This window comes from Protomyctophum bolini, assembly GCF_963924005.1.
Source record: "Protomyctophum bolini genome assembly, chromosome: 19".
NCBI lineage: Eukaryota > Metazoa > Chordata > Actinopteri > Myctophiformes > Myctophidae > Protomyctophum > Protomyctophum bolini.
In genome coordinates this window covers 14,082,316-14,103,011 of record NC_137880.1, presented here as the reverse complement: position 1 = coordinate 14,103,011, position 20,696 = coordinate 14,082,316, and the positions used below count along the sequence as shown (strand labels likewise).

The 20,696-nt window shown below is 42.1% G+C and overlaps 2 protein-coding genes across 2 annotated transcripts; one reads left to right on the top strand and one right to left on the bottom strand.

Moving 5' to 3' along the window:
- Positions 1-1,527: 1,527 nt before the first annotated feature.
- rd3 (retinal degeneration 3, GUCY2D regulator) lies at positions 1,528-5,932 on the top strand (the record flags this gene model as incomplete). Its single annotated transcript, XM_080791368.1, has 3 exons — positions 1,528-1,614; positions 2,568-2,920; positions 5,563-5,932. The coding sequence occupies exons 2-3, from the start codon at positions 2,622-2,624 to the stop codon at positions 5,930-5,932; spliced, it is 669 nt and encodes a 222-aa protein (XP_080647494.1). The 5' UTR covers positions 1,528-1,614; positions 2,568-2,621.
- A 2,197-nt stretch (positions 5,933-8,129) lies between these two features.
- Positions 8,130-17,764, bottom strand: LOC308334346 (uncharacterized protein). The gene is made up of 7 exons (XM_080791066.1): positions 17,639-17,764; positions 15,617-15,695; positions 14,409-14,570; positions 13,693-13,754; positions 12,467-12,562; positions 12,279-12,371; positions 8,130-11,537 (listed from the first exon to the last, which is right to left on the bottom strand). The coding sequence occupies exons 1-7, from the start codon at positions 17,639-17,641 to the stop codon at positions 11,487-11,489; spliced, it is 546 nt and encodes a 181-aa protein (XP_080647192.1). The 5' UTR covers positions 17,642-17,764; the 3' UTR covers positions 8,130-11,486.
- Positions 17,765-20,696: the final 2,932 nt, after the last annotated feature.

Below are 20,696 nucleotides of genomic sequence, written 5' to 3'. Positions count from 1 at the left end.
TCTGTCTATGTGTCTTGCTGTCCGTCTGTCGATCCATCTGTCTGCTCTCTCCTCTGGTTCTCTGTCTGTCTTTCTGTCGCACAATTGCAATTAACAAATAAGCAACGACATAAAATCAACGAAATTACCAAAATAAAGGAGATGGTGCGATAAGGTAAGTACAATATGGTATATCTGTGTCCTACTGGTCGTCCATTTCTTGTGACGGGAATTGGCATATTTTGCAGCCAAAACTGCACATTCTTTCTGTTCCCCTGGAAGGAGTGGTAATTTCTCTCTTTCTGTCACACTTCGGAATTCTGGGCAATTTGTTAGGAATTTTTGGAAAGAACTCATCTTTATACTGTCTCTACAGCTCCCTCATCACATCTCTCTCTGTCTCTGCTTTCTCCTCTCCCTCCCCCCCCCCCCCAATCATATGGGGACCCACAGGTTGAGAACCACTGCTCTACCCCTCTCTTTCCCTTTCAAATGTTCCCTCTCTACCTTGTCAATTCATCTCTGTTTCTCTCAGTGTGTGTGTGTGTGTGTGTGCGTGCGTGCGTGTGTGTGTGTGTGTGTGGATGGAGCAGTAGATGGAGCTTATTGTTGGCGCAACAGGCTTATGCTGGAGGAGAGTCGCTATGGTAACAGTGAACAGTAAAGAGGGCTGCTCACACAACACACCAGAGGCTGTGTGAGAGCCGTGTGGCAGTGTTGCCATGTCTGCTTATTATAAGAGACTTTAGGCTTGTTTTTCTTGTAAAGTCGCTTGTAAATATTGGTAGTAAATATTGGTAGCCTAACAGGTTTAAAGTGACCTAGTCGCTTCTTTTGGGCTTGTTTTCATAGACCTGGTTGCTTATCTTTATTTAAGCATCTGGCAACGGTCGTTCGCCTTTCTCTGAGCAGCAATGGAAGAGAAAAGATACGTTGTAAGTAAAAAATACTCTGTATTCAAGATTAGAGTAAAAGTACAAGGTATTGGCACACTTACAGTACCAAAGTACTGAACCAAAGAAAATACAAGCTTGTAGATCTGCTATTTCCGAATAACCAACGAATAACCAACGTAGAGATTAAGATGTAGCTGTGCGATTTGTATTCAATCTAAATCTGTAACTAAAGCTGTCAAATATGGTAGTGGAGTAAAAAAAAAGGAGAGAAAAAAGCAAAAAATATAAAATATTTGCATCTGAGATGTAATGGAGTAGAAGTATAAAGCATCAGAAAATGGATACATTAAAGTAAAGAAAAGAGTACAACACTTGAGTAAATGTACTTTAGTTACGTTACACCAATGCATCTGAGACAGACTGCCCCTTCCTCCCTCTGCATGTAGACAGGCTGAGGATGGAGAGAGAGAGAGAGAGCGCAAGAGAGAGAGAGAGAGAGAGAGAGAGAGAGAGAGAGAGCGAGCGCAAGAGAGAGAGAGAGAGAGCGCGCAAGAGAGACAGAGAGAGAGAGGAGGGGATTACACAGTAAATCTGTAAGAGCCGAGAGCTTAGAAGACACTTCAGGAGCAGGAGGTGAATTTCACCTGTGAACCCGATGTTTGTGAGGTCCGAGCATTTTCAACACCTCCTTTTAACTGCGGCGGACTTCCCACTGGATCAACAATAAACTTCACATAAGGTAAGGAGTGTTTATTTTATTTTATATAGATTTTTAACTTGCATCTTTTGCTGTCAGTTATTGTGACGCATTGAATCGACAGTTTCCAGATCCAGAAGGACTTAGTTCAAAGCGAGTTTGAAATATAATAGTGTTTGACGGATCCTACAATTCACAATTCATATAGGCATTAATCCAGAGAGACTATGTTAGAAGGATAAACTCCTAGAGATGAATCTTGCTCTCGAGGGGTTCCTTGAGACTTACAGTAAGCAAGGTAATCACATGCCTAGAATGCAGGGAGACAGTGTAGTCTGTAGTTCCTAGTAAACTAAGAAGCTAGCACCAGCAATCTGCACATTGGAACTATATACCAGGTAAACAATTTACCTAGAATCTGTTTAACCCATTGATGCCTGAGGCCGAATCTGGGAACGCCTTCTAGGGCCCGACCTATTAATTAATGAAAATAAATAGTTATGTTGCTACATGTATAGCAATAGCTGAGACACAGAGTGCGCGCCGGCATCAAGGGTAGAACAACGTATAGGTTGCACCAGGCATCAATGGGTTAAATAAAATGCCATTTAAATGACATTCTTATGATTGTGGTCAAGAAAACAGTAACAATAACAACAACATATCAGGGTGAGTTCAACAAACCATGTGCAACCCAGATTCAGCACAAACAAGGGACTAAATTAATTTCACTCCTATGCCACCAAAATGTGGAACGCCCTACGAACAGTCATTAAGACATGTGAATCCCATGACTCCTTCAAAACCGCTCGCCCATACCCGAAGCCAGGGTTGGCGAAAGGGCCTTTCGGTGTGGAGTTTGCATGTTCTCCCCGTGTCCCCTAGGGTAGGTACCCTCACAAAAAACATGCTGATGTCTATAATTATGTGTGCACACGCCTGTTTGCCAAGGGATGACTTCTCGGGCCTCCTGGTCCATGGGGGGTGTCTTTCAGCACGGCGCGGCGTTGCTCTCGGAAGAAGACGAAGGCGGAGGGCGGATCGTCGCGATGGCGTCCTGGTTCGGCTGGAGCGAGCCGTACTACTGCCGCAGCGCCCGGCGCGACCCGGCCGTCGTGGTGACCGACACGCTGATGCTGGAGCTCGGTTGGCAGCAGAAGGAGGCCGAGCGGCAGCACCGCGAGCGCGAGAACGAGTACCGGCGCCTCCGCACGGGCGTGGACTATAGCTGGCTGGCCAACACGCCGCGCAGCAGCGCCCACAGCGCCATGAGTACCGGAGAGAAGCTGGCGCTGGAAGAGCTCTGTGCCAAGGTGCCTCCTTCCTGCTGTGGCCTGGTCATTCTGAGGTAACTATAAAAGATTGGTGGTGAGCTGATTTTCATTGGTTAAAAGACTCAGGAGACTTGTAACCCAGTTGTAGATCGGCTATTTCAGAGTTTGTTTTATAGTCAGTGGTGGGGGAAGTACTCAAATGTTTTACTTAAGTAAAAGTATCAATACATTAATGCAATGCAGGAATACGCTGTTGTAGGTAAAAGTTCCGGAATTCAAAATTGACTCGGGTACAAAAGTTTTGGCGTCAGAATGTAGTCATCATAGATTTCGTTTTCCTCTGTGAAAAAGGGTATTTTTCGTCATAGTTTTAACCCTAGAGGGCCCATTTAGGCTCTTGTTTTGTTAGGAAAAGTGTAGGCGAGGGGGGCACAGCTAGCGCTGTCGCCTCACAACTAGAAGGTCCCAGGTTCGATTCCCACCAGGGATGCTGTGGGCGCTGGGGCCTGGGGGCGTGTTCTCTCCTCCACGTCATCAGTGGCAGTGCCCATACCCTAGGTGGGGTTGGCAAAAGGGCCTTTCTGTGTGGAGTTTGCATGTTCTCGCCGTGTCCCCTAGGGTAGGTAGTAGGTACCCTCACAAAAAACATGCAGTAATCCTGGTTTCTATACTGCCCCGGCCCCCCGGCCTGGTGGAGGGGAAAGGAACTGATCAGAATAACACGTTCTTTCCACACACTACGTCTGTCAGGTGATAAGAAGAAGCGGCTTGCTCACTCCTCCATGCATTGAAGGAAGCATGAGCTCAGTTGGGGCTCACTCCCCAGGTTGGCAAAGGGAGAGTAGAGCCCAGGATTACAGCTTAGGCAATTGGCACCGGGTGAAATATGGGTTACAAAAATGGTGTTATACAAAAAAAGGAAGGTTGTAGCGGCTAGCATGTGTCACCTCTCACACGCCTGACACCACCAGTCCATATATTTTCACCGGACTCCGCTCCTAGACCAGGAAATGTATCTCGTTCCCCCAGGCTTTCATTTTTTGAGCTGATGCGAATGAAAACAGCTAGTTCCTACGAAAATAATAATTAAGAAGTAATGAAAATAGCCGATTTACAAGCTCACAACGCGGCATGAAGTGATGCGTTGTGCACTTGTAGATCTTTTTTCACTAGTTTGCGTCTGGTCACTGACCTAATGCACATCAAACTGGGGGTCCTCGATATTAAAAAAGGTTGAGAAGAGGCACTGCTGTAATCATGTGGCTGTACACAGCTGCTCACAGCAGCTGGTTTAACAACCATGAGATCAAGGTGATCGATGATGTGGTCATTGTGGTGTGGCGGCAGGTGTCTTGTTATCATTTGACTGATGCACTGACTAGACTCATGACAATCAGATAAAAGCCTACAGAAAATCACACCCCTCATTTGACAGGGTCCTTGATATGAAAAGGTTTGAGCACCACTGAGACAGAAACATACGTTTATCAGAAAACTGCCAGTATTTAGAAGTCATTTAGTAGAATCTGGTTTCAGGTCTTAATGGATTAAAATCTACGTCACGTGAGCTTGTAGATATTTGTGTACAGCGCACCAGTGGTGCGCTGTACACAAAGTATAATGTAGGGTTAAGACTTTGTCGATTAGACCAAATATGTTAGAATCTTTTAATGTCAATTCATAGATATATCTAAGAAACGTTAAAATATGTATTGTATATAAAAACCTGCTTCTCAATAAATAACTTAACCTCCACGGGCAAGATTAAGTTGGCTATTGGTTCTAAATTTCTTATCAGAAAAAAGATAAAAGCAATAAATAAGACAAATTTGAAGGTCAAGTGGGCAGTATCAGCAGAACAAACAAACAAACATGGCTTCCAGAGCAACCATCTATTTAAAGGCTTGTTAAGGAGTCAGCCACTTCACGTTAGAAGGAACAATAATTGGTTACCACAAGAACCTCTTACTGTTGCAGCAGCTTGCCCTGCGGCTGACGACCGTAATTATGTAGTAGTGGAAAGTAACCCGGTACTTGTACTTAAGTACAATTGTAGGTAGTAGGTACTTTTTACTTTACTTGAGTATTTCCCTTTTTGTACACGTTAATACAATCTACTCAATTGCATATCTAATGAGACACCTGTGTGGAAGTGAGTAGCCTACACATCCATGATACCTTTGGCTAGGTTAAGATTTAATTCAGCCAAACTAAAACAGGGCATCCGTGTAATTTTCATTTATTTTGCGTTCGCTATTAAAACATTGCAGACATACAAGCTCACAGAGTGTCACTTTTCACTGTGCTGCAAGCTTGGACATCTACCATCTTTTTTTATTATTATTTACATTTTTATCCCATGATTTTTGTAATCAATTTTTTTCACCCAGTGTCTAACGTAATCCTGGGCGCTACACTCCCTCTGTTAACCTGGGGAGAGCAACGAACTGACCTCATGCTTCCTTCAATGCAAGGAGTCCAAGCTGCTTCTTTTCACCCGACAGGTGGCGAGTTTCCCCGGTTGGACGTTGCGCGTGGAAGGAACACGTTATTCCATCCAGTTCCTTTCCCCTCCATCAGGCGCCCTGGCTGGCCAGGGGGAGGCAGTATAAAGACCTGGATGTTGCATGATGCATGCATTTTTTTCTCCATTTGCTATCTTTGAACATATTTTACACCAACCTCTAACATGCTTTCTCTGGGTCCATCCGTGCAGGTTCCGGGAGGTGCTGGTGGCCAATGAACCGGAAGTCCAGGAGGTGTCTGGTCTGTTCCGCTCCGTCCTCATGGAGGCCCTGGACCGCATGAAGGAGGAGGAGGCGGCGCAGCGCCTGGCCCGCCAGTGGAACAACCGGCGCTCCACCAGCATGTCCCTCACCACCTTCAGGTCCCGGGTACGGATCAACCCGTTCGGAAGCACCACGGGACTGACCTCGGCGGCGGACGGGGCGTCGCCGGTGAGCGATCTCAAGACCGTTTCGGAGGACGTGGAGAGAGCTCAGCCTCAGAGGGTGTGGAGCGTCCCGGACTTTAGATACAAAGGACTCGGCAGCAGCAGAGGCGAGGAGTTCACTCCTGTGACTTAAGGTTCGATACATGCTCCGTTCCGACGTTGCTCCTTTCCTATGTCGGGAAAAAAAGCTTCCGTTTTGGACAGGCTTTCCGAACAAGTTATGGACAGTCAGGACATCTGGGGGTGCAGCAGCGTCCCAAAAAAATGCTATCAGAAATTCAGAATGATTTCAAAAAGTACTTTATTGTAGGATACAATAACTACATTTTGACATCATTCAGAACTTCTGACAGCATTTTCTTTTTACGCTATCTCACATCACTTTCAGAAAAAGAGTTTGGACGTCGAAAGGAGCATGTATTGCGCTTTAGATGCAACTCAACAATGTCTGTGATGTTGGACTTGAGAAAAAAAATACATGAATAAACATCTTATAATTCCTATATCCTATATTCAGTATCCTATATCAGTGTTTCCGAGACTTGAATTGACTGTACATTAAATTGTACTGTATAGAGGGTATGCGCGTGACATCACCATCAAACCCGGAAGTTATGTGGGAACGCCTGAGTGGCAAAAAAACTGCTTTCTGGCCTTGACAGCCTATACTGTACATCAAAACAGAAGTCCAATATGATTGCATTAAACATCATTAAACAAACTCACTTTGCCACTCGATTTGCAATTCAATTTATGCATGCACATACCCTCTATTGAATTGCATAAAAAAAATCACACCTGTGTGAAGTGAGTGTTGTAACTCCGTGTGGGGTTCCCCAGGGGGTCCTCCCGGAACATCCAGACCCCTAGGAACGCGCGCAGGGGGCCGGCCTGGTTCCGGTGAGCCGCCCTGCATGTGCATGCGCTGCACAACAGTGACATATGGAGGGGAAAACCAACCAAACGCTATTTTCATGCTCGGACACAACCAGCCAGCCAGGGACGGACCCAGGGACACACATAGATGTCTATAGGAGTGGTTGCACCACTTCAAAAATGGAGCAGGAAAGACTCTGGAGACTTGTAACCCAACTTGTAGATCGGCTATTTCAGAGTATAACTTCTGTATAATATCAGTCTTCCTCAGTGCTGAGGGACTGAGGGAAATCACGCTCATTGCTCTTCTATGTGAGGGAAACCTGGCAGAAAGACTCGCTTGTTGCATGAAAAATTAAGGAAGACTCCTTAGTTTGAGACTTAGGAAAATTTAATTTATAAACATTTTAGTTGCTCATAGTGAGTAAAAATACGTTTCAGTCCTAGGACCGAAATGTTTCCTGCAGCAAGAGAGTCTTTTTCTGCCAGTTTTCCTTTGATTTTGAGATCTTCTACTTTTGATACTTGTGTGTGACACTGTAATATGATCAAATAGGGGACTAATTTACAGAAAAATAAAAATTAGAATATGGATGTTTGTGACCCACGGACCCAAGGTCACAACTCGTCGCTTCGCGCCACATTGTGAGCTTGTAGATCGGATTCACTACTTTATCCCACGATTTTCTAACCCATTTTTTTCACCCATGTGTCAATTATCTAATGTGATCCTGGGCTCTACACACCCTCCGCCAACCTGGGGAGAACAACGGACTTGAACTCAAGCTTCCTTCATGCTCGAGTGTCCAAGTTGCTCCTTTACACCTGACAGGGGGGAGTTTCCCTGGTTGGACGTAGCGCGTGGAAGGAACACGTTATTCCAACCAGTTCCTTTCCCCTCCATCAGGCGCCCCGGCTGGCCAGGGGGAGGCAGTTTAGAGACCAGGATTACTGCATGTTTTTTGTGAGGGTACCTACCCTAGGGGACACGGGGAGAACATTCACTACTTCTTAAGGATCAACTACTTAAGATTCACTACTCACTACTTGGGCACCGACCCAGTGTTTGGGAACCAGTACCCCACATGACAGAAAGTGGATACTTTTCTCAATCTCGAATGGGAGAATTTTAACAGTTGCAACTGAAGTATGGAGGTTCTTTGTACCAATGCTGCCATGCCAGATCAGTTACTTACTGTAAATGTCATACCTGCCGCGGCCGCCTGTATATTAATGCTTTCGCTCTACCAATTCTAGTGAAAATACCTTTGTCTTTTTTGTCTGCCTTTCATGAAGCTTTGACATTTTCTCCTCTGATGGTAATTATGTGATGAAATGTGAATCATATTCTGTCCATTGCCATAATAAGAAGTAAGAACTCTGCATATTATTTATCATCAAGGTCATGGAGATATTGTCAGCAACAATGCAATGATTTATTAACGGAAAGACTGAAACCTTAACCTTATACATTTGAATAATATTATGGAATATTTCCAGTAATTTATTGCAGTTTTGTGACTTGTTTCACACATATCAAAATGCAACAATATACAACAGTACAGCACACTCTTATCCAAATAAAGCCAATCGCTGATTTCACAGAATCATTGTTAGTTTGTGAAAAAATAATTAGGGGGACCGACACTAAAACCCTATTCAGAATTGAACTCATAATTGATTGATTTTAAGAAATTAACATGACTTTTGTTAATTAGAGACTGAGATTGCAGGGTTCGATTTGCAAAGATATAAACAAAAAAAAACACAGGGGTGCACATTTTCAGAACCATTAAGCCCTATACACGGCGAGTCAGGTCTTAATGGGTTAATGGAGCCCAACGAGCAGCAGGGCTGGATAGCACACGCGACACATCCCCACCGGCACCGGGGCCATATCAAAAGATAGCCCCCTCCCCCCCAGGGAATGGGACCCTGGTGACAGTAGATTGTAGCAGAGCACAAGGCAGGCTCACAAAGCCTTGCCTCAATCTGAACAAAGCAATAAATTCAAGAACATTTACAAGACCAGATTCCGACATTACTGTACAATATTCACCGATGGAACGTTGCACTTGCAGTGACCACAACCAAACATTTACGTGTGCAAACCTGAACGTTTGCCACAAACAAAACACAGGAGCAGTCTTCTTGACTATGGTAAACCACTTGTGGCAAGTTTTTAAGGAGAACAAAAGACAAAATCAAACGGAAAATTATATATATATATATATATATACACATATTGCATACAGTGTGGAGGAACCACAGGATTAACCATGCGCTCAGATCACAAGCAACTTCTGAAGCCAAGTTAGCAGCAATTGTTTAGTTTTTACAAACCCAACATAATTTGCCAAATGCCGACCAGGAATGGATTCACAGTAAAAAGCAGTTGCTTTCCTGTATGTATACGTACAAATATACAGTTTGGTTGCTGGTGTGCAGTCTCCCTGCATCTTCGAATTCAAACAAAAATACGTTTTTTTTTCTTTTCTCCTCATTTATTTTCTTTTGTAAATGAATGCCCTACGAGTAAGAGTGTTGCTAAAGTAGTGGAAATAGCAAATTAACTACACTAGGGACCGTCTTCAACAGGGGGTCCGGGACCCCTAGGCAGTCCTCAGAGTGACTACAGCAGGCCATCAAATCTTTCCGTGTTAGAATTATTTTCTTTTACATTAACCTCTTGACTCGAGCATCCCTATTCTGAAGGTGACATTATCCGAAAATAGCTAATCTACAAGCTCACAACAAAAAATCTTAAAAGGAAAAACATTACATATTAAATCAATCAAGTTCAATAAACTATTGTACCCCTAATAATCAATCCAAAATCCAGGAGGGGGGACCTCTGCCTTTCAGAAGCTGGCCTTTAATGGCATGCGGATGGAAAATGGTCACAACCTGTCTCACTATAAACATCCTGAACTAATCCAAAACTACAACTTCTGCTTCTGAGGGGAGGACAGTAAATAATTCCTTAATTTAAAGGACACATCTTACATGTTTGTATATTTGAATCAATAAAGATTTCAAATTGAAAAACAAAACTGAGCTACTGTTCTCAGAGGACACTAAATAATATAGTATTACTATTATCATCAATCCTTTGTGTTGGGAGACTCATGCTCTTCTCTCTGCCGCAATATTTTATTCTGTAAGACGTGGAGCTTCTAGATTTGCCATTTTCGGTAAACAATTTGAAAATTAAAGTAGCTGGATCCCTAACAATTAGAGTATAATTGTATGGTTAATGTCACCTCCACGTGTAATACATGCACATGCCAAAACCAAGCCAACCGTAGCTATAGTTTATGCACAGAGCCGATTATTGCATGTGGACACTCAACTGTCAAATTAGGTGCTGCCCAATGCAGGAACTTCATAGCCAATTAAAATCCTAAAAAACAAGCTGCATTGGCAGGGAACACATGACAGCAGTCACTGTCATGGGTTCCTTGAGGTTTCTCAGGAAGTCCTCAAAGAGGCCAGTGATGGTGTGTGGATGGATGTAATATTGTGTTAATAGGTGTTGATTTAATATCCATACGCATGTGATGTGTACATTATGTTCCCTATATGTGTATCTAAATGCATATATACAGTATATTCCTATACTGCTAAACTATCTCAACATTGGTAATTTGTATAGTAGCTGTGCTGTTTTTGCGAGCAGTCTGAACGGATATACAGTATGTTTTCTATATGTGTGTATATATTTACATGTATACATTCATATACTGCTGCTACCTAGCTCAAAAAGTTTAATTTGTACAGTAGCCTGGCTCTGGCTAGCAGGCTGAACGCAGGTTAACAACATACGTTACTACCAACAGTTACACGTCCTTGGTTTCTGGAAGCTAGTTGTCATTGGGTTTTTGTTTGCCTCTTTGGGACAACGTATGCTGTATTCCTTAAGCCTGAGTTATACTTAACAGTACGCACTGCGCAGGCACCATCAATGGAAAACCAGTATGCAGAGTACTGGTGGGGTAGTAACTGAACCGTTTATGAGATCCAACCATGTGATTCCAACACAGCTTTCTCTGAAAGGAGATAGTTGGTGCTTTTGGAAAACCAGGCATCAACAGACTCAACAAACTGTGGATAACTCCTCAGAGGAAAATTATAGAATAGATGCGGTCTTGTTTTGAAAGTCTGGTGTTGTCAGTAGTGGTAAATTACTAGACAACAACATGGTATTAAAGGCAGTTGGCTGGGCTTGACGTGCCGGGGCAGCTGGTACACAACCTTAAGCCTGTCTGGACCCTTGTGGCGTGAGACTGTAATCCATTACCTGGAGGACAATATGTTTAAGGGAGAGGACTGACTAACCCCCCTACCCTACACTAATCGCCAGTGGTTTGACATGGGTCTAGCAACCCCATTCTGTGAAAACTGCTATATATGAAAATGGCAACAAAACAAACCTCAACATATGGATGTGAAGGCCCCACATGTGTCCAAAGACAGATGCCAATGGAGAGACTCCTGCCCCATGCACCAGCCTGCATAATGGGGACACGTACGTTTGTTTGAAAGACTGAGAGATAAACCCACTTGGGACCTTTCAGCGGGAATAGCAGATCTAAGTCACGTTGAGAGTGCGTAGATCTGCCATTTCCGCTGTGCGATACCCGCACGCAACTTTAAGTGTAACTCAGGCTTGCCGTTCCTGCCGTCTCCAAACCCCTTTGCGGTCATTTTCCTGGACGACCGTGTTGTTTTTCCTGAGGTCGGTAGAGGAGAACCTGGCTCGTCCAGGCTGGAAGGATCTCATCTCCTGGTGTCTGTCCACGCTGGCTTCATCATAACGTGGAGTTGAGGAACTCAAGGAGCTCAGCGCGATTCTTTTCTTCCTGAGGACAAACAAAAACGACAAGTTAGAAAGTCTATTTACGAAACGAAAAAGGAGAGCTGGGAGATATATCAAAAATAGATATTTATACAAAAATAAATATCATCATTGGCTCGTTAGAGTATATCATGATCTGGCTTAATGTTGTCTTAGAGTTATTTGCGTTTTTAGATTTTTAATCCCATCCATGTCAATGGAGGGGGAACACTTTGAGTTACAGCCCAACCGGAAATTACATTGAATGTTGCCCAATAAACACTCCCACACAAACACAACCACTAGACTGTAGAGTGGTGCGCTCTGTTATCAAACAAGTAATTCTCTGTCTTTTGATTAATCTCCGTCCTGGTAGCCTCGGTCCCAGGCTTACTTATCTGTGAAAAGAAAAGCCTGGTCACAACCTAAGGCAGAGAAGCTATCGGCGGTTGTATCCTCCGGAATATCCGTCAGATGTATTTCCCCCGGATACGATATTTTCCCGACCAATCACAACACTTGTTTCATTCGCGGAGAATGTAAACTGATTTGTAAAGCATCAACGTCATTTCCTTGGGCGATACTTCCGCTAAAATCCCACACTTCTGCTGATAGTCTTTTCAGCTTAGGTCTTGCCCAGGGTGCCGTCCTGGGCATCGGACGTAATTATTTGATTGGACGGAGTTCTCTGCCGTGGACGGCCAGAGTGTTAACAAATACCTCAACTTAAGCAGGAAAAAGTCTGATTATTCATAATACATTTTACCTGTTTGTCTTTCTTTGACTTCTTAACTTTCATCTTGATCTTCTTTCCTGAGATCATGCTGTACTTCCCGGCTCTCTTTCTTTCTTTCAAGTACTAGAGGACCAAAAAAAAGGGAAAAAAGTGCAGGCATTGATACACCAGTACCGTTGGTGTACAATAGATGAATGCTAGCATGCAAGGTATTCTACCTTGGATATCTGTACAGGTCCAGGGGTCTTTGGACTTTCCTCTACTTTCACCTTCTTGTCCTTCTTTCGCTTATGTTTCTTCTCCTTTTTCCCTTTCTGGTCCCCAGAAACAAAACAAGTTCAACGGTTAGAATTCTGACAAAGCAATTGGATTCCATCCATTTCAGCACAATATGAAAATCAACTTGCAACTTAATTTCACTGACGAGTACACAACATTTTTTAAACTGCTTTAGGTTAAACAGTTTCAAGTTAGTTATTTAAATTAATTAACACCCCCAAAATAGCCCAAACTGAGCACATTTCGAACTATAAGGCCAAACTTCATTTGAAAAAAAGAGTACATGAAAGCCTTTTAAAATGTTTATACTATTTTACACATAACATAACAAATGACATCATGCTAGTCCATTTGTGCAAATCTAGACCAGATCAATCAAGACGTGGTGCGGAGCTGCTTCTCACTCACTACAGCACACTGATTGATTAAAATATTTATTAACAGTTAACAGAATTACAGTACATTTCAAGCACAAACTCAATACAAAGACTGTTAATTGTGAGTGGACAACCCAATTAAGCATTACACTTGTTTACAACAGGGTCCACCATGTTCAATTCATCAAAACATTTAGAGACATACAAATAGACACTATAGTTAAAGAACAGAACAGGAATTCATCATAAAGGAAGCAAAAAGGGAAAAGAAACATATACAGTGAGGGGAAAAAAGGGGGGGGGGGGCTGGGGGGGGATTCAGATTTTACGGGGGCCAGTTTCGAATTGCAGCCGTCCGTAGTTGCCCTTTGAGATCGGTTTTGAAGGAGTCAAGGGAATCACATGTCTTAATGACTGTTGGTAGGGCGTTCCACATTTTGGTGGCATAGGAGCGAAAATAATTTAGTCCCTTGTTTGTGCCGAATCTGGGTTGTACATGGTTTGTTGCACTCCCTCTGGTGTTGTGGGTGTGGACTTCGTTTACATTAAGTTAGTATTTAGACAGGTACATGGGTATCTTGGTGGTGTATCGAATCTTGGGACCAGACCCATTGCAAGATGCTGTACTCTGTCGTTGAGGATTGACCAGCTCTCCTTAATTAAAGTTTAAACCATAACCATAACAGGACATGTAGTATTAGATCTTTAGACAAACCTTACGATCAGACGGCTGGATTAATTCTTCAAACTTAATTCAGACTTTTCAGACATAATTATTTTTTAAATACCTTTTTTTGTTGCTTCTCTTTTTTTCTTTTCTTTGAATGTTTTCTGGTTTTGCTGTTGGAATCTATCAGGGACACAGGAAAATAAAAACTTATGTAACAAAAGAACTAATCAATTAACATTTTTAACATAAGCTTGGTCTGTATTGCTTTCAAAACAAATTGCTCTGCCAGCTATAAAATGAATAAAACAATATTAAAAAAAAAATATATATATATATATAATCATGAGGATCTAGGCGTGATCCACGGGGGACAGCATGGCTCCAATATGGATCTGGGACATCGTGTGACCAGCCATGTCATTCAATTATAACAGTGGTTTTCAACTCTTTTCATATCAAGGCCCATTATATAATTAGCATTTGACCCACGGACCACCATTGGATGAGATTTACCCTCTCAGACATAGAATAATTTGTTTTCGTTGGATAAGATTGTGTCGACAATTCCAAAATCCAGATGCTGTATTGATGTGGTACCATAGGAGAGATAACAGGCAAACGTTTACCAAATAGCAATTGTTCAACATTCTCGAATTGTGTATGGCAGATGTTTAACAATGATTTAACTCTAGCGAGCATACTTTTTTTTCTAAATCCGATAATGTGGAGGCGGACGGCAAACAATATTTTCACTCATTCATGGCAAAGAGCGCCATTTATCATAAACCACTGAAAAGACCACATGACGGATTCACACAAATTACACACACTCACCACTGCTGCTGCTGGAGCTACTCCGACTGGATGACTGGGATGAGTGTGAGGAAGAAGAGGATGATGATGATGATGATGATGATGATGAAGACGACGACGAGCTGGAAGAGGAGGATGAAGATCGACTACGGCTGCGTTTTCGTTTCCTTTTTTCTGTGGACCCTGAGAGCAACAAAAAACAAGTTTAAAGTTCAATTTCAAATCGAGTAACTATTACTTTAATTATTTTTGTTACTTTGTTTTCTATAAAGGGCTTAATGTGCAATCCCCTCAAGTGAAACTTTAACGTTGTTCATTTTAGTGGAATTGAAGTGTACAACTGGAACCAAATGGACCCGTAAGTGGTGTTGGGGTCCAATGATTCTGGCTCATTAATGATTCCCTCATAAAGTAAAATAAAATTCCTATATAAAAAAATTAAATAAAAAACAAATCTGTGGCCTTCATTATATTTGAGTGGTGCAACCACTCCCTTACGGAGCTGTGTGTGGGTGGGTGGGTGGCTGGCTGGCTGGGTGGGTGGCTGGCTGCGTATGAGCACGAAAACAGCATGGTTGTTTTTCACCACCTGTGCGCAATCTAACACACACACAAACACCCATATTAACTGTATATAATGATGATTTAATATATACATATAAGTGTGCCAGTAAAGTACAGTACAGTAGAGGGACTGGCACACGGTAACTGTCCTTTCTCAACCGTTTCGGACACGGGGCGGCACGCCGGAACCGGCCCGGCCCCCTGGGCGCGTCCCTGGGCTTTCCACTTGCGCTATCATGACATCCAGCGTAGTCCACTTTTTGAGAGGTTTGGGTTGTTTTGTTACCATATTATGGGAAAACTAGTCCATTCCATGAATTATTTCTCCTTACTTAGTGACCGTCACTAACGTGGTATTGGCCAAGAAGGGGTTGGGGTGGGACTTAACAAAGGGCTAATTGGAACACTCTGAGAGTTTTGGTGGTCCGGGAGGCGCTGAGCAAGGCATTCCCTAGCAACAGTCACTGTCAAAAAGGATTTTAGCAATGCCGTTTTATATCGATAGAAAAAAAACGTAAGATGTGTCCACACACGTGACGTCCCAGACACATGGTTTTATTTGATGGAACGTGTGGACGTCCTCCTAGGCAGCATAAGTGTACTATTCTCTCGCAAGAGTTAAATGAACACTGAGCATTTCTAGTGCTACTGTGAAGTGTCCCGACCTGAACTCCTTGATCTCCTCCTTTCGTCCGTTCTGGAACTGGTGGATTCACTTCGAACTTTGGAATCCACTTTAGCCGACTGAAATTAAAAAAGACAAGGAAAACCAAACATATTATTATATTGTATTTATGCCCTGCTGTCGGTCACAACAACAACCTTTTTTAGCAAAAGGCTGATGCACACTAGTGACAGGTGCGTAGGGCAATAGAGCATTCATTGTCTGTCCTGATGAAGGTCACTCTAATCGACCGAAACGTCGACCTAATAAAGAGCAACATTTTGGCAAGTGTCTGACAGTGTCCCTTTCCTTGTTTTTCAATGATACCCTTTTTTAACCCATTCTGGACGGGAACCCCTGTTGGTGTTTTAACTTTTAAGCATTATGTTATGCTTTATCTATTGAAAAATAGCAGATCTTGTAGCGAATGTAGCAAATCTTTGAATATATTCTTTCAGAGCGTAAGTTTTTAACTCAAATCTTTGCTTCTGGGGGGGGTCCCTGGAACTACATATATTCAGATGGAGATCAGCGGTCAATTACATATATTTTTGGGGGACCTTGATATGAAAAACTTTGAGAACCACTGACATAGAAACATAGGTTTTTCAGTAAACAGATTTAGAAGACATTTGTAGAATCGTCCTCAGGTCGAAATGGTTTTAAGTCACAACAACACACCTCTCTAAGTACTAGAGGGAGTGTTAATGACCTGGTGCCCCCCAAATATAGAAAAAACATGGGAAAGTTCTCAATTCTACTACTCTGGCACCAAAATGTGGAGTGCCCTGACACCATCCATTAACGATTAAAGAATGTGTATCCCTGGTTTCCTAATCAAAACTAACTGGCCTGGGAAAAGAAAAAGAAATTCACCAGGAGACCACAAGGGAAGGTGAATGTAAATTCCCATAGGAGGAGGGAACAGCCACCATATAGTATAATATTAACACCGTTTTTACTTTGTAAAAGCGCTGATGGACATACACGCATGCACACACACAAACACATGATTGTTTCATGGTGTGGAGAGAGACTTTGCTTTCTTTTAAATGGCTTTTACATTTTAGAATTATTTCACTACCTTGTACCTTGCTGGGTGTTTTATTGTATTTGTATATTTATGGATGTCCTGAATGTATGCATTGACCTGCTTCAGTTAGCCTGGCTCCAGCCCTGAATCGCTAGCCAGTAGCCACGCCCATTAATAAATATGTTCTGGCGATTGAATAATGAAGGGAAACGAAATGAAAATTCAGACTGAGTGTCAGGCTAAGCTTCAGTGTGAAATGTTTTAAGGTTTCTTTCTAAGTGTGACATTAATAAGGTTTTAAAACAACAATATTTGGACGTTGGTTTGGTTAGAAAATTTGGTACAATAAATAAGACATTTTGCAAGAATTAAGAGGTTGATAACATACATTTTGTCCGTGGTTATTTTGCATATTTTTTAATTCCAAATAATACATGCCTTTGCTGAATACTCAATAGAATAATAATGCAATAATAATACATACAATACCAATCTTATATTAGATGAATGTCTACTAATGTAGCGGTTATTTGTATTCAATCTATTAAAACAACAGGTCGAACGTTACCACACGTTAGCTTACGTGTGGATTGATTGACGTAATACTTTACTTGCTCTAAAAGGAGAGCACCAAAAAAATATCTTGCGCCGGGTCTTTATTCCATTGGGGTCTTATGTATTCAATTCATAAACATGACGTGAAAAAACGAAATTCAATATAATCACAAAATATAAAACACATGTGTCTACGCCATTATAAATGAACAGATAAATATTTAATAGAATAAAGCAATTCTTCAGTGAAGGAACAAAACAAACAAAAAAGCTCGTGGTGTTGTTTACTTCGGAATAAAATACCACCAGTTAACATGCTATGATACTAACGTTAGCCACAGTGAGCTACACTAACCACGTCCGCGGTTTTTAATCTGGTTTCTGATTTAAAAGGAGAAAAGGCAAACTGTTTGTTTTCGTGTTGCTGTAACTCACCATAATGGAAGCTGGATACGACTCACGACGGAACGATACGATTAAACTGCAACAATATAAAACAAACTGTAATTATTTCCAGCTAGCTAGTAGCTAGGCTAGTAGCACTGTCCGGGGACATTTTGTTTCCCATAATGCATCATGACTGTTTGTCCGCTTCAGACAAAGGGACCAATAGCGCCTCCTGTCGGTGCAACAGATTGGAGAATTACAGTAGGCTACATTTCAACTCAACTTTCAAGCACAACTCAATACAAATCTGTTAACTGTGGACGACACCATAAAGCATTACACTTGTTGTTTACAATAGGGTCCACCATGTTCAATTCATCTTAACATTTCGAGACGTTAAATATAGACTTCTAGTTTGAACTCCCTCTGGTGTTGTGTGGAATTTGTTGACATTAAGGAAGTATTTAGACAGGTACATGGGTATCTTGGTGGTGTATCGAATCTTGTCGACCAGACCCATTGCAAGATGCGGTACTCTGTCGTCAAACATTTGCAAAACAATAGAACAGGAAAGTACAGTTCAATACAAGGTCTAAGAATCCATTCTCTTCGATCAAATAGTAATCAGCAAGGCCGAAGAAGTGGGCAAGAATATTATCACAAGAAAATATTAAATTACCTATACGTTTCATCCTGGATGCAAACCTTCCTGTGATAAAATGGCTACAAATGTAATCAAAAGGTTCTACCAATAGAACAAGATTCCTGTACAAGATCTCAGCAAAAATACTTTGCATACAGAGTTTCTTCGGCTATGCATGCACCTCATTATGGTACCACAGCACCTCAAAGGCCCTTAAAACAAGGCTCCAGACAAAACAAACTAAATCAACCCCAAAAGGTAATTTAAAGAAGGCCCAAACCTGAATTAGCCTATATTGACGTAAACACAGATTATTTTCCCACATATCGGAAGAGCTTGAACATCCATATCTACAAATATAATACTGTAGGTCTTTATTCATGTACAGCACATACTACAGGTATAGCCTATTAGCTGTCAATTCAAAACTGTTTAGTCTGTCAGATTCACAAATTTCCCAGCAGGGGGAGCACTATCACCACTTTCCCTGCGAGTACAATTAAGGACAGGCTGTTGCTAGAACTTGGTGACCTCTTGATTTCATGCTCTGTGATTCTACTCTAATGAGGATGTTTCTAACCCAGTAACTCTCAAACATTTTCATGTCAAAGGACTCCCAAAATTAATATGTATTTGGTCACATGGATCGGCATTTGAAAACATTTTGTGCTACTATTAAAGGGACCGAAGATTGGTGTTGTAAAAATGGTTCCAAAATGTTAAATAAAAAATACAGTAGCAGATTTACAAGTTCACAACACAGTTGTGAACTATGTAGCAAAATGTATATAAATAGGGTTCAAGTGGTTAAACAGGTTTTGATGCTCTATTAAGTCATTTCTTGGACCCCCAACCGGCCAACCCCCCCTCCCCCCATCTCAAAAAGATATTGTACTACCAGAATTAAAGATTTTGAGTTTAAAAAATACAGTACAGTACATGAGTTAATGTACATATTTATACTTTCCACCACAGGTAGCAGGGTGTAGCCTACCATAAGAATGAAGATTGTTATGAGTTCTCCTATTTCAGCAGGCTTACTTCAAACACCACACCTTTTGAACAAATATTAATATTATGTTCACATTCATGTAAACATATTCCAGGCTCATTGTTCAACAACACCAAGCAACAGGGGTGGAACTGAGTACATTTACTCAAGTTCTGTAGGACTACATAAGGCTATAGGCCTATTTGGCTGGCATTGTTTTACCATTGCGCTAATAGGGCAGGGATGAATTGAATCGTATCAGATCCTGTGTCTAGGTGAGACGTGACCCTTGACACGATCTAAATGAAGAGCAGGGGGACAAAATACAACCAATTGTATAACACTAGAAGCTCGACACGCCTGCGGCAGGTCTCACGTCTAACGCCACAAATCAAAATTTCAGATATAGATTAATCAAATTAACTCTATGGTGTATTATTATAGGTCAAGCTACCAGGCAGCACCTAAATTATCCAAAATATGAGCATGAATGGACCATTTGGAATACAGGACTTTTACTTAGGTGTAACAGAGCATTTCTACATCATTGTGGTATTGCTACTGCTACTCAATCCTTTGCCCCCACTGGCCAGTGACCATGAAGTTGAGGAGTAGGGCTAAACAGTTCATGGATACAGACTCAGAGGTTTGTATTGGTAGACAATAGCTTATAGCGTGCGGCGTTGAATCGCCACTACAGAGTACAGAACACTCCACCCCCCTCCCCTTCACTTCTGTCAACAAAGAGGTTTGCTGTGCAGCACATTCACATCATAAGACAATCAGTGTCACAGACAAAGTGACACAAGGCCCCCCCCCAGCCGCAGCAGAGTGCAGTGAAGTACTGTCTACAGTGTAGACAAGACAGCTGAATGTATGCATTGTGTTGTATTGTCATTTCAGTTCACACAGTCAAAGGGGACCCCACAGACCCGCCCGCCGCGTCTCTCACCCACCCACCGCCTGGGGTCTGAACGCCTGCACACTGCACTCGTTTTGCACTCCACCGTACATGTGCGCGCCGCGCCGCGCCGCGCCACGCACACACACACACACACACACACACACACACACACGCACACACACACACAAGTGTGCCGGGTGCCAGAGTCATATCACATGATAGCTCATCACTGTACTGACTCAACCATGCACTGTCTACTAAACAACAAGTTAAAAGATGCATGCATTACGATGCTACACGGTCAAATGTTAATTTAACTCGGGGGAGTGTGCACTGCAAATGGATACATTACACTAGGGATTCATTTGTTTGAGTAATCAAATGAATCCATGTGTGTCCATGTGTGTCACATGGTGTATGTATAAACAATGAATTTGAAGTTAAATACTATAAATGCTAGACATGTTTGGCATGTGCCATCCCTTGGGACGTCGAATGATGTCCCTGCTAATTAAAGTTCCTTTAGGCTTAAATGTAACCTGTTTCCTCTGGGGATAAATGTAATCTT